Source organism: Narcine bancroftii, chromosome 7 (assembly GCF_036971445.1).
Source record: "Narcine bancroftii isolate sNarBan1 chromosome 7, sNarBan1.hap1, whole genome shotgun sequence".
Taxonomy (NCBI): Eukaryota; Metazoa; Chordata; class Chondrichthyes; order Torpediniformes; family Narcinidae; genus Narcine; species Narcine bancroftii.
Genome location: NC_091475.1, coordinates 77,973,165 through 77,987,150, shown reverse-complemented (window position 1 = coordinate 77,987,150; position 13,986 = coordinate 77,973,165). Strand labels below are relative to the sequence as shown.

Below are 13,986 nucleotides of genomic sequence, written 5' to 3'. Positions count from 1 at the left end.
TTTGGGATTGGAAAATGTAGAAGAGAAGCCAGTGTAAAAATGACAGAGTGGGAAAGGAGGGACGGGGTTAGGATTGGTAAACCAGATGGAGGTGAAAAATAGCAGAGAGAAGCAGCAAACTCGCAGAGGTCAAACAAGAAAAACAAAGGGCAAAATGGAGGAATACAAAAGCTGCCAGTGCTGGAATCTGATATAAAGGTATAAAGTAAGACCAGATTGAACCAAGCAGGGGTGGAGAGGCGGTGAAAGAGAGCAGAAGAACCCAGTGGGGAGAATGGGAGGTGGGGGGGGTGAGGAGGAAGGATTTGGCACCAAACAGGAGATGGGGTGAGAATGGGTAGGGGTCTAGGTAGGGTAGGTGGGAAAGGGGACAGAAAATAAGAGGTTTGAGAAGAGCAGAAGGTAAAGAGAAGAGAAAGGGGACTCATTACTTGTAAATTCAATGTTCATACCATCCAGGTGAAATACAACACCTTATTTATTCCTCAAGTTTACATTGGGCCTCACTTTGGCAATGGAGAGGTCGATGTGGAAATAGGAAGGAAACAAAATGGTGTGCAACTGGCATTGCCATTGTAGACGGTGAAGCAGTCCCCATACCTGCATTTGATCTCACCAATGAGAGGGTGACTACATTGGGAGCATTGAATGCAACAGATGAAGGTTAGAGGAGGTGCATGTGAATCTCTGGCTCATTTGGAAAGACTGTCCAAGTCCTTGGATGATGGTGAAGAAGAGATGTAAGAGCAAGTGTTACACTTCTTCCAGGTGCCAGGGAAAACACCAAGGGTCATGGAGAGGTGAGTGGGGAGGGACAAGAAAAGTATGGAGAGATCGATCCCTACAAAAGGCAGAAAGGAGTGGGGAAATTACCAACACACCCAATTTTCCCCATTTGCAGCTGGCAGAAATGGAGAAGATGATGTACTAATGTGGAGGATAGTGGGGAGATAGATGAAGACGTGGAACCTTAGCTCTGTGTTACTTGACCCACTGAGTTCCTCCAGCAGTGTGTTTAGCTTCAGATTCCAGCACCTGGAGTTTTCTGTGTGCCTTCTGAAACTGACCAATGATGCATATAGTTACCTGAGGATGTAGAATAGGCATGGCCATTGCAAATGATTCTCTCTATGAATTTCACAATCTGGGGAATATTATCAGTCACTCGCATATATACTGTGGGTGGAAGAACCTGCAGCAACATGGAAAATATTAGTACTGTATTTAAAAAAAATTAAAAACCACACCAAGATCAAAGTAAAATTACATTCATAAGCACAGACTCCAATTCATGAGCAACGGGAATCATAAACTGGGCTAGCACCATCAACAATAATTTATTGACTTAAAACATTCATTTAAAAAGCAAAGTCTTGAAAGAAACAAAATATATTGAAGATGCAACAAGCAATTTTACAATAATTCTCAAAGAGGAAGAACATCCATTCCTGCAGTTTCATTTTATTATTGTTCTGTGTTCTTTAGTGTGAGTTGACTTGGCTGGATAGCATGCCAATAAACCTTTACAATTTATTGGTATGCACAATAATAAGCAATTTAATCCAGATACAATAAAATACAAGTTTGTTGATGATACAAAGTATTTTCGCTCTGTATACTGAGAGGAGAATAGAGAGAGGATTTAGGGGTATAAAGATAGATCTTTCAAGAGACAGGCACAATACAATGTGAAACAGCAAGAGCTCATCCAGTTCAGAGTTTAAAAAAAGAAAGCCTTTTTTTTTAAAAGATGCTGAGACAATGAAAGTTGCTCCTTGTCCAAAAATCACTGTAAGTTAATATGCAAATTCAGAAAGATACGAGGCAGTGTGGAATAGTGTGTACAGATGTGTCCATACCCATGGAAATACATACAGTGTGTCCTCATAATATGGCAGGTCAGATAATGGAAATTCACACTCATGGTATTCACAAATCACCAGCCAAAAATTAAATGTGAAAGAAACGACAAATTTTGTCAATTTTTGTCAAGAGTTCACAATATGGAAAATGACATTATGGACCATCTTCTAGGAATGTAACAATGGAGTGTATTGTACTTGCAAATAAAGAAATATTGCAACAATTATAAAGATTCTTGAAATGGAAGGTTCCTTGTATGCAGAGATTCAGTAGAATTGGACTAAAGAAAATACTGGGAGGGAGACAGGACGAACTCATCAGGTCAGGGAAGTCACTGGTGGTTATGATAAGCAACCAAAGTTTCAGGCCTGAGGAAAAAGCGAAAGTACTGGACTATGTATGACTTGATCTGTTGAGTTCAGCCAACTGAGTGTGTTTAGCTTCGAGAATCTGCTGCCTTCTGTTGCTTGAAACTCCTTCATGTAGTGGTTTTTACATTTAAAATTTTGCACTGTTTTACCCCTTGTGATGCTTTAAACATTCAACACTTTTAACAGAACTTGTACTCTGTTCCTTTCCCTTTATGGTGGAAATTGGCTGCACCTCTGGCCATCCATATGGCCATCCATATGAAACAAAACCTGTGTGTGAGGGTTCTGCTATGACAAATTCCCAATGTACTGTCAGATACTGGCACATTACAAAAAATTGGAACGATGAGGATAAAATAGGCATCGACTCTAGAAGTGTAAGCCACTGAAATTGGAATTCGAGGGCCAAACCCATCGGGACCATTGCCTGAAGAGGGCGCACAAAATTCAGTGAACCGGTGCGGACTCGAAAGGCCAACATGGCCTGTTTCCGCTCCGTAAATGGTTATAGGAATGGCTTTAGTTCTAAGGAAATATTGGATAGAATGGGACTGCTTTCCTAGGAGCAAAATAGGCTGAGGGGGTGATCTTATAGGGGTTCAAAGTCATGAGTGTCAGACAATATGATTATGGTCTTTTTCCTCATGTAGGAGAGTCCAAATCTATAGTGCACAGATTTACGTTGAGAAAGGAAAGATTTAAGGAAGAGATGAGGGGAAAGTTCTTCCACACAGAGAGAGTCATGAATATATACAGGAGATGGGCACAATTTCAAGTTGACATGGACAAGTTGGGCCTAAGTGCCTGTTTTGATGCTTTCTAATTCTTTGAACACTTTTGGAAGGGTATCAATAAATTGGAATGGATGCAGAAGAAATTCACCAGAGTGTTACCAGGACTAGAGGGGATGAGTTACAGGGAGAAATTATATAGACTGGGTTTTTATTCCCTTGAGCAAAAGAGGCTGAGAAGTCATCTGGTAGATTTACTAAATTATGAGACATGTTTAAAATGAATGCTCACAATCTTGCCCCCCCCCCTCCAGAGTAGATGATTGTACAAATAGAGAATGTACATTTAAGATGAGAGGGGGGGACTCAAGAGAATTTTTATTCATGCAGAGGGAAGAGTTGCCAGAGAAAACTAGTAGCAGGCTCAATGACAACATTCAAATGACATTTCACAAGATTTATGGAAAGGAGGGGATTAGAGGGATATGGACCAAATGCAGGCAAATGGGACTAGCCCAGAATGCCAACTTGATTGACATGGTTTAGATGGGCTGAAGGGAAGCCCATCTGCGACTCTATGAACAAGAGGTGATTTAATTGTAATAATTCATGAGATTGGATACAAGGAAATAAAAAACTTCACATGTTCAAATCAAAACAGTGGAAAATACTGGAAACATTGAGCAAATCATACAGCATCCACAGAAATGCTGTTTCCAGATTTTGTTTTTTTTTATTTTCACTGGTTGGGAAGGCTTGAACTGGTGTCAATTTCAAAAAAGGAGTTGGCCACTCAGGGGAAGAGATATAGATATATTTCTGCATATGGATGCTGCGATATTTCAAAAATCTCTATCCAAATACATAATTAGCATAGGAACGTAGATATTTAGATGTTAAGAGGTTTGTGCAGGATGTCAGTCTGAGATAAAAAATAAAATAAGCTACAATCATAATGAAATGAATACTGCCACTTTATACACTCTCTCCACTTCAAAGAAGCTGGAATTAGAAATATTAATAAAGAGTCAGCATTCACCTGAGACTTTTGAGTTATATTTTACCTTTATGATTTACCTTTATATTTTAGTTTATGTTACCTTTAAGCTTGCCATATCCTGTTTGAAATCCTGTTCATAAATGGAAGCAAGTGCCTTAGGGGAAATATTCAACTGCAATCAAAACAAAAATAAAAATCAGGCACTAAATTATAATTTATTGGTTTTGTATGCAAATCCTTTGAGCTATTTACCTCTTTAGATCTCTGTATTATTTTATCATCAACATCTGTAATAACCATCACCATGGTGACATCGACACCAAAGACGTTGGTCAATATTCTTCTTAGGATGTCAATTCTAACATATGTGCTAAAAGAAAAGCAAAATTCTGAGTTGTGGTTAACAATATTTAGTTGCACAACCTGTTTATGTGTGGTGTTGTGGTCAAAGTGTGGAAACTCAATCCATTTGCTGGGAGTTTCCCGGTTGATCTGATTCTAGCTACATATATTGGGACTCAATCCAAGTACAAAACCGGTTGTATTTTCAATATGAGGTTTCAGTCCTGCTTGGGATGTGGAAGCTCAGTTTAGGTGCCATATCTTGCTATGGGTACAGGAATTTGCTTTGGGAACACAGTCTGGATCTAACAATGGGATTTCCTCATGGGTAGTCTGACTATGGAGAGAATTGGTCGAGGTATGGGATCTCACTATAGGAGAGATGCAGTCTTGCTTGTGGGCCATGGCTTATTGTTTTATTACAATTGCCATGGTATTGCAAAAGGCACTTACCATACTTGCAAGTAAATGCAGTGGGAAAGGTAGATTAGTCAGAGAGTGATACAGCAAGGACACAGTTCCTTCAGTCCAATTCTTCAATGCCTACAAGTTGTCCATCTGAGCTAGTCCTAATTGCCTGCAAGGCCCATATCCTATTCATGTACTGGTCTTTTTAATGTCATAATTATACCCATCTCTACCACTTCCTCTGATGGCTTGCTCCATGTAAACACCATTATGTGTGGAAAAACTCTCTCTCCCCCCACACACCTTAAATCAATGCCTTCTAGATTTAGACTAGTATGTCTTTAATCAATTGTTCATCTTCAGACAAAAACTAGAGGGCATGGGCAAAAGGTGAGATGTTGAAGGGAGGCGAAAGGTGAGATGTTGAAGGGAGGCGAAAGGTGAGATGTTGAAGGGAGGCGAAAGGTGAGATGTTGAAGGGAGGCGAAAGGTGAGATGTTGAAGGGAGGCGAAAGGTGAGATGTTGAAGGGAGGCGAAAGGTGAGATGTTGAAGGGAGGCGAAAGGTGAGATGTTGAAGGGAGGCGAAAGGTGAGATGTTGAAGGGAGGCGAAAGGTGAGATGTTGAAGGGAGGCGAAAGGTGAGATGTTGAAGGGAGGCGAAAGGTGAGATGTTGGAGGCAAAAGGTGAGATGTTGAAGGGAGGCGAAAGGTTAGATGTTGAAGGGAGGCGAAAGGTGAGATGTTGAAGGGAGGCGAAAGGTGAGATGTTGAAGGGAGGCGAAAGGTGAGATGTTGAAGGGGACATCAGGGGGTACTTCATATAGCAACTGGTGAGGTTGTGTGGAACGAGCTGCCAGGAAAGATGGTGAATGTGGGCTTGATTTTGATATTGAAGAAAAAATGGATAGCTACATTGATGGGAGGAGTATGGAGGGCTACAGTCCTGGTGCTGGTCAATGGGACTAGGCAGAATAAGAGTTCAGCATGGACTAGATGGGAAAAAAAAATTCTGTGCTGTAGTGTTCTTTGATTTTATCTCATAGCAATAAAAAAAGGATCTCACTATATCCATCAGGAAAACCAGAGGCTTCGATTTTTTTACTTCCCCATTTTAAGGTTCCATTATTGTCACACAATACTACATTTAGAACATACATTAAATTCTTTGACTTTTGTCTACTGTAAAGCAGACAGAGAATCGTCACTTTGTCCAGCGCTCTGACAGAGAAACCTACAGCACTTGGTGTTCCTCGACAGTCTGAGCCAGCTTTGCTTCCAAAGAATCCAGTCGGCAAAGCATGAATTTGTAATTGATTCTTGCATTACTTTTTAGACCACTTCACCTCTGAAATCTAATCATCCAATGAAATCAGATTATTTTGAAAACATCTTTGCCCTGTAGAAAACAATACCTTTAGGTAATAAAAGTTCATTAGATCCCAACAAACAGAAACACTCTCTCTACATATCAACCCCAATCACTGCTTCACAACATCAAAATCAGTGCCCTAACCTACTGATGACATTAATGATTGCTTTTTTTTAGGAAGTATTGGGGAAACATGTCGATTAATGAAACAACAGTCAATATTGACATTAAAACCTAATTTGCTGTTCCAACTTACTAATATCTGTATTTGGTAGAAAACAATTATATTAATTGGTCAATGCTTTAATTTAATTAATAAATTTGTGCTGATGACACTGCTCCCAAATCGAGAACCTTGGGAGTCGATCCCACTGTAGAAATTTAAGGTGAAAGATTGGCTTATGCCAAGGGAGCACCACACTATTGAAGATAAATTCAAGTTATATGCACGTTTACTTTCGAGTTCATTTACTTCACATTCACAGCAAAATTAATTTTGCTTGATATCAACAGAGCAGATAGTATGAAAGCAGTTTGAATTCAAACTCAGGGCTCCACCTGGAGGAAAATAAGAGTCTACAGTTTGGGTTGTCAAATCAGAGACAAGCTGCAGAAATCGAGTCTGAACTTCTTGCTGATAAATTCAAAGCACAAATGCACCTCTGTGCAGCTGGAAAACAATTCAAAATTTGGTATTATAGCAACTGTGTCACAGTGTGAAATGAAGAATGAGGAAATGATCAGACGCAGTGGAGCCGAAGTTCAGTTAAAATAACATACTCAGAGAAACTCAGCAGGTCAAACAGTGCCTTTATGTAGCAAAGGTAAAGATACATCACCAATGTTTTGGGCGTGAGCCTTTCATCAAGGTGTGGGGTAAACATGAGAGACATCCGAACAAAAGGGGGAAGGGTGGGGGGGGGGGGGGCGGTGTGAGGTTGGGAGATGATAGATGGGGAGCGGGGGGAAGGAGTCTAGGCTTGGCGGAAAAAGGTAGGAACTGGAATGAATAGTTAAGGGGGAAGGGGGGGGGAAACAAGTTGATTAGTGGAAACTCAAAGTCATTTACTCAAATAGTAACATGCAGCTTTTTAAAACCCCATGTGCTCCAAATGATGTCATTGCATTGTGATGTCATGGCATCACTCGGAACCTCCCAAGCCAGTTCTATTAAGCCTCTGGTGAGCCACTACATGCCCCAGGCCCCCACCCCCAGAACCTGCGATAGGAGGCTAAACCTCAGGTGCCATTACTGCCCACTGCTCTCAGGTAGTTGTATGCACCTTCACATTGGGGGTCATGGCAAGGGTCGATCATAGAAGCATAGAAGATAAGAGCAGGAGTAGGTCATTCGATCCTGCTCCGCCATTCAACGGGATCATAGCTGATCTTAAAGTTCAGTACCTCGTCCCCGCCTTCTCTCCGTAACCTTTAATACCCTTAGACTGAAGAAATATATCTAATTCCCTCTTAAATACATTTAATGAACCTGCCTCTACTGCCCTCTGTGGCAATGAATTCCACAGATTCACCACCCTCTGGGTAAAGAAATTCCTCCTCATCTCGGTCCTAAATAGTTTGCCTATTATCCTCAAACCATGGCCCCGGGTTCTGGATTTTCCCATCATTGGAAACATCCCATCTGCATCCATTCTGTCCAGTCCTGCCAGAATTTTATAAGTCTCTATGAGATCCCCTCTCAATCTTCTAAACTCCAGCGAGTACAATCCCAATTTGCGCAATCTTTCCTCATGTCATTCTTGCCATTCCAGGTATCAGCCTGGTGAATCGTCTCTGCACTCCCTCCATTGCAAGAACATCCTTCCTTAGATAAGGTGACCAAAACTGCACACAATACTCCAGGTGGGGTCTCACCAAGGCCCTGTACAGCTGCAGTAAGGTATCCTTGTTCCTATACTCAAACCCTCTTGATATGAAGGCCAGCATACCATTTGCCTTTTTAACCGCCTGCTGTACCTGCATGCTCGACTTCAGAGACTGGTGTACAAGTACCCCTAGGTCTCTCTGCACTTCCCCATCTCTTAATCTATTGCCATTCAAATAGTAATCTGCCTTCCGGTTTGTATTACCAAAGTGGATAACCTCACATTTATCCACATTGTAGTACATTTGCCATGTATCTGCCCAGTCCCTCAATTTATCCAAATCACACTGGAGCTTCCTGACCCCCTCTTCTGTGCACACAACCCCTCCTAGCTTAGTGTCATCTGCAAATTTGGAGATATTACATCCAATCCCCTCATCCAGATCATTAATGTAAATTGTGAACAGCTAGGGTCCCAGAACAGATCCCTGTGGCACCCCACTGGTCACCGCCTGCCACTCAGAAAATGAGCCATTTATCCCAACTCTCTGTCTTCTACCTGCCAGCTAGTTCTCAATCCACATCAATACTTTGCCCCAATCCCATGAGCCTTGATTTTGGAAGCCAGTCGTTTATGCGGGACCTTATCGAAGGCCTTTTGGAAGTCCAGGTACACCACATCCACTGGCTCTCCCCCATCTATTTTACCTGTCACCATCTCAAAGGATTCCAATAGATTTGTCAAGCACGATTTATCTTTTGTAAATCCATGTTGACTCCGTCCGATCCCTTCTCTGCTAGTCATATGCTCCGCTATTACATCCTTAATAATGGATTCCATCATTTTGCCCACTATTGATGTAAGGCTCACCGGCTTATAATTCCCCGCTTTTTCTCTACCCCCCTTTTTAAATAGTGGGGTAACATTAGCTACCCTCCAATCCATAGGTACCGATCCTGAGTCTATCGAGTTCTGGAAAATAATTCTTAAAGCAAGGTCAAGATGAGTGGGCTTTAGTTGGACAAACATAAATGTCTCTGAATGCCCCCCCAATATCCTGTACACAAGCTGTACGATTGTTTTGTAGCACTCTGAAGGGGCCCTCATACAGCCTCTGTAAAGGTAGTCCGTGTGCACCTCTATGCATAAACTCACAGTCCTGGAGTTCCTTTGGGAAGAAGGGTGTTGTTGTTCCAAGCCTTGACGTGGGAACTGGGGCCAATTTTCCAAGCCGCTCCCACCGTCTGCCTGAGACTTCAGTTGGTGGCACTTCCTGTCTGTGTGCTGCGGGCACGAACTCCCCAGGAACAATGAGCAGGGCTCCTCCATCAACCAACTCTGCCGATGAAGGGTTGAGATCCTCCTTGGGTGCTGTTCTTATTCCCAGGAGGATCCAGGGCAGCTCGTCTGCCATAACGTCCCTGGAAAAAGGCCACCAGTGCAGCCTTCATGTGCCTACAGGACCTCTCCACCAGGCCATTCGACTGCGGGTGGTAGGCTGCCATGAGGTGGAGCTCCATTCCCAGCAGTCGCGACAAAATGTCCCAGAGTGTGGAGGTAAACTGAGGACCTCTGTCAGAGATGACATGTGTGGGTAGGCTGAACCGAGATATCCAGCCAGAAATAAAAGCTCTGGCGTGTGAATCAGTCGATGAGTCCATCGTAGGAACCGCCTCTGGCGCCCTAGTGAATCTATCGATGACTGTTAACAAGTTTCTAGACAGTTGTGACACCGGAAGCAGGCCGACAATGTCGACATACACATGGTCAAATCTACACTGTTGTGGCTGGAAAGGCTGAAGCAGTGCCAGATTGGCTGTCCATGTACATCTTTGCCCAGTATGTGACCTGCTTTTTGTGCCCATGCAATACAAACTTGTCAGCTATCGGGTGGAACGTTGCTTGAATGGAGGGGATTGAACAGTCTGTGAATGGCATTGAAAATGCAACGTCTCCACGTAGCAGGGACGATAGGGCAAGGCTGACCTGTGGAAACATCACACAGGGGAGTGGTACCTTGAGGCCCAAAGGTTACATCCTCGAGTTGCAGGCTCGTGACAGCAGTTCCATAAGCTGAGTTCATTGTCCCGGCACTGAGCTTTGGTGAGCACCATGTAGTTATACCCAGAGAGAGGATACGTAATGCTTGAACGAAGGAGTGGGACAGGGCGCCAACCACATTACTCTGTGATATGTTTAATCCTGGTTGAAAACTCAGATACGTGAGAAAGGTGGCGTTGCTGGTGGGCTGACCAGGGATCTGAAGCCTTGGCGAAGCAAACGTTAGCAGTTTGTGGTCAGTAAAAACTGTGAAGTCCCTGCCTTCCAAAAAATAGTGGAAGTGTCTGACCACTAGGTACAGTGCCAGTAGTTCTCTATCAAATGTGCTGTATTTCGTTTCCGGAGAACAGAGGTGCCTACTGAAAAATGCTAAAGGCTTCTATTGTCCATTAGTATACTATTCCAAAACCCCGCCTACTGCCATGTCGGACACATCTATTGTTAAGCCGCTTGGTGCAACCATTTATGGATGGATCAGCAATGTTGCTTTCGCTAGGGTGTCTTTGGTCTGCTGGAATGCTACCTTTGTCCACTTGAGTTCTTTGGCATTGCTGGACATGAGGTCAAAGAGGGGTTTCCTAATATGAGCTGCAAAGGGTAGAAAGTGATGGTAAAAACTCACCATCCCTACAAATTCCTGGAGTTCTTTGATTGCATCGGGCATTGCGAATTTTAGGACGGCTTCCACCTTACTAGACAATGGAATGACACCCCAGCTACTGATCTGCTGTCCCAAGAACTCAATACTCAACTGTCTGAATTTGCACTTGCCAGGGTTCACAGTTAGCCCGACCTCATATAAGCCGTGGCAGAGTAAACGCAGATGCAGCAGGTGCTCTTTGTGGGAGTGGCTGGTGACAAGTATGTCGTCCAAGTATATGAAAAAGAAGTCCATGCCACACCCCACTATGCCCATCAATCGCTGAAATGTTTGTGCAGCATTTTTGAGCCCAAAAGGTATTCTCAAAAATTCAAAGAGGCCAAATGGTGCTATGATGTTGGTCTTGGGCGCATCCTCTAGGTTTACAAGTATTTTATGTCAATTTTAGAAAATATCCTGGTGCCATGAAGATTAGCTGTAAAGCCCTGTATATGGGGGACAGGGATAGCAGTCTGCAGTGGTAGCATTGTTGATATGCCTGCAATCCCGGCAAGGTCTCCAACCTCCCATGGCTTTGGACAGCATATGTACCAGGGAAGCCCACGGGCTATCAGATCTGCATATGATTCTAAGTTCCTCCATTTTATGGAACTCTTGTTTTGCAAGCCCCAACTTGTTGGGCGGCAGGTTTGGGCTCGGGCGAGTAGAGGATGAGGATGTTGTGTGTGACCTGACGCCATGTTTGGGTGTGGCTGTGGAGAACTGGGGAGTGACAATGTCTGGAAACTCTGCAATAAGTGTGGCTAATTCATTGTTCGTGCACTCCATGGCGTCTAGGTGCAGGGTGGGTAGGTTGGCTTTTCCAAGGTGAAAAGTCTGGAACATTGTGGTGTTCACCAAGCAGCATCCTTTTAAATCTACTACCAGTGAGTGGGCTCTGAGGAAGTTGGCACCCAGCAACAGCCAGGACACAGCAGCAAGAATGAACTTCGACGTAAACTTATTGTTGCCGAATTTCAGGGGTATAGTCCATGTGCCATATGCAAGAATCAAACTGTTATTCACCGCAGTGAGCCACGAACCCGTGCTCCTGGTACAGCTGTCAAAGCACAAACCTCTGCACCTGTGTCGACTAGAAATTTGCGCTGGGTGAGTTCATCCCAGACATAGACTAGGCTGTTATGGTGGCCAGCTACCATAGCCATTGTCACAGAGTCATGCTCGTCCGGGGAATGTGCACCCTTGTCGCTGGTACTTGTGGAGCCTTGGTCTTTGGGTGTGATGCAGCACTAATTTCTGTGGGCCTTGCACCTTGCTGTCTCGTGTGCCACAGAACATCTGCACAGATGGCCACTGTTCGAGGGTTATTAAAGTTTTCATCAGCCAACATGAAGCTGATGTCTTCTGGCATGTGCTCTAAAAACAACTGCTCAAAGAGCAGGCATGGCCTATGGCCGTCTGCCAGTTCATTAACTCCAAAGGGGCGCGGTTCCCAGGACATCAATATGGAGGAGCTATGCACCAAATTCACATCTTGAGAGACCGTAAATCTGGAGAAGGAGGGCTTTTAGGGCTTTGTACTTGCCGAGAGCTGGTGGGTTCCAAAGGAAATCCACTACTTGACTGGCTGTGTCCTGGTCGAGGTCGTTACCACATACTTAGTGGCATCCTCTTCTATCTTACAAATGTGGAACTGTGCCTCAACCGGCCCGAACCAAACCTCAGGTTGAGTGGTCCAAAAGATGGGCAGTTTGAGCGAAACTGCTGCATTGTCTATGTTGGGTCCAAAATCCATTTGGTCCCATCAGGGTCACTAATGCAGCAAATGTGTCACAGTGCAAAATGAAGAACTAGAAAATGAGCAGACGTAGTCGAGTCGAAGTTCAGTAAAAGTCATTTACTCAAACAGTCACGCACAGCTTTTCAAAACCCTACGTGTTCCAAATGACATCATCGGAACCTCCTGAGCTGGTGCAATTAAGATTCCGGGGACTTGCTACAGTATCAGTTTTTTTTAACTTGGTGCTTGAAATGCACAATTGCAGTCAGAACATAGTGCAATCAAAATCAGAGTTAATTTGATGTCAATGGTCATCAACCTAAAATGTTAACTGTTGTAGTGTGACATATATTTAGAAAGGTAGTGTGCCATATATTTAGAGAAGTAGTGCTGAAAGTCCCTGCTGCCAGAGGGATGGATGGGGCTGCATTTCAGATGAGATGTTAAATCAAAACCTGATCTCTCAGAAAGGTAGCTATTCCATGAGCTGCCCTCCTCAATACCCAGATGCCACACATATTCTTCAACCTGAATTGTTAAAGACTTTTTAATCACCAGCTTTTTAAGGGAGCTAATGCCCAATGGTGAATATTCATCACATTTTTTTTATTTGAGGCAAAATTCTACCACTTGGAAACAGGCCCTACAGCCCAATTTGTCCATGCTGACCAAGTTGACTACCTAAGCTAGTTCTATTTTCCCCATTTTTGACCCCTAACTCTCTAAACTTTTCCCATCCATGAACCTATCAAAACATCTAGTAGACATTGCAACTGTATCTACTTCTGTTACCTCTTCTGGCACCACCTCCTTTCTCACTTTAAATCTCTGCCCTCTCGGTTTCTCTAGTTTTAGACTGGGTTACCCAAGGAAAAAAAGTTATCTAAAAGATTTAACTGATCTATGCCCCTCAAGCTTCTACAAGTTCCCCTTGGCCTCCTGCTCTCCAGATACAAAAGTCCCAGTCTGACCTTTATAAACTCAAGTCCGGTAGGCCCAGTAACATTGTCAGTCTGCCCTTTATAACTCAAGTCCAGTAGGCCCGTAACATCGTCATGATTTTTTTTCTGCAAGCATTCCATCTCAGCTGCAGAGGACTTTGGGATGAGCTCCAGTTATGAAAGACTCCTGAGAAGCTAACTTTTGTTGGCAATTTCACTCCCATTAATTTTTCAATGCAGAGAAACAAAGTTTCATTTTGTGAGAAAACTTTAAATATAAAGATTTTTCCCCCACACAGGTGCAGAAGAGAACAGGAGTAGGCCACCTGACCTCCTTGTACTGGCCCCATCATTCAATGATCTGCTCCAGGCCTCAAACCCTCCTCTGTGTTAGTTCCCCAGAGCTTTCAAATCCTTTATATTCCCCATCCCCACATTTCCCTATCCTGTTCACTTTAGTCTGGTTTTCTATGTATTTTTTTCACAATTTGCTAACAGGATTTATGAAAAGCTCTGAATATATTCTTAAAATTCAATACTGTAGTGCAATTCTGTCAGGCTTCACAACAGATTCATGACTATAACATTTATAATTAGAGGAAAGCAATATGCGAATCATTTAATTTATAATTTCTACAAGTAGGGTTAAAAAAAAAATCAGAAAGGTCAGAAATGAACAGCATTGACACAA

At 43.1% G+C, this 13,986-nt stretch overlaps 1 protein-coding gene across 8 annotated transcripts in view; it reads right to left on the bottom strand.

The window, feature by feature from the left end:
- The window catches only part of cars2 (cysteinyl-tRNA synthetase 2, mitochondrial), a 54,975-nt gene that overhangs the window by 35,700 nt on the left and 5,289 nt on the right, over positions 1-13,986 (bottom strand). For 6 of the 8 annotated variants that reach the window (XM_069890409.1, XM_069890402.1, XM_069890404.1 and 3 more), the window contains 3 exons: positions 4,218-4,335; positions 4,066-4,137; positions 1,087-1,192 (listed from right to left, as the gene is read on the bottom strand). In XM_069890409.1, the coding sequence (XP_069746510.1) occupies positions 1,087-1,192; positions 4,066-4,137; positions 4,218-4,271 (232 nt within the window). In that variant the 5' untranslated portion in view covers positions 4,272-4,335. Of the gene's footprint in view, positions 1-1,086; positions 1,193-4,065; positions 4,138-4,217; positions 4,336-5,952; positions 6,140-6,925; positions 7,051-13,986 lie in introns of those variants that run through there. The other 2 variants (XM_069890405.1, XM_069890403.1) reach the window with 2 other exon arrangements.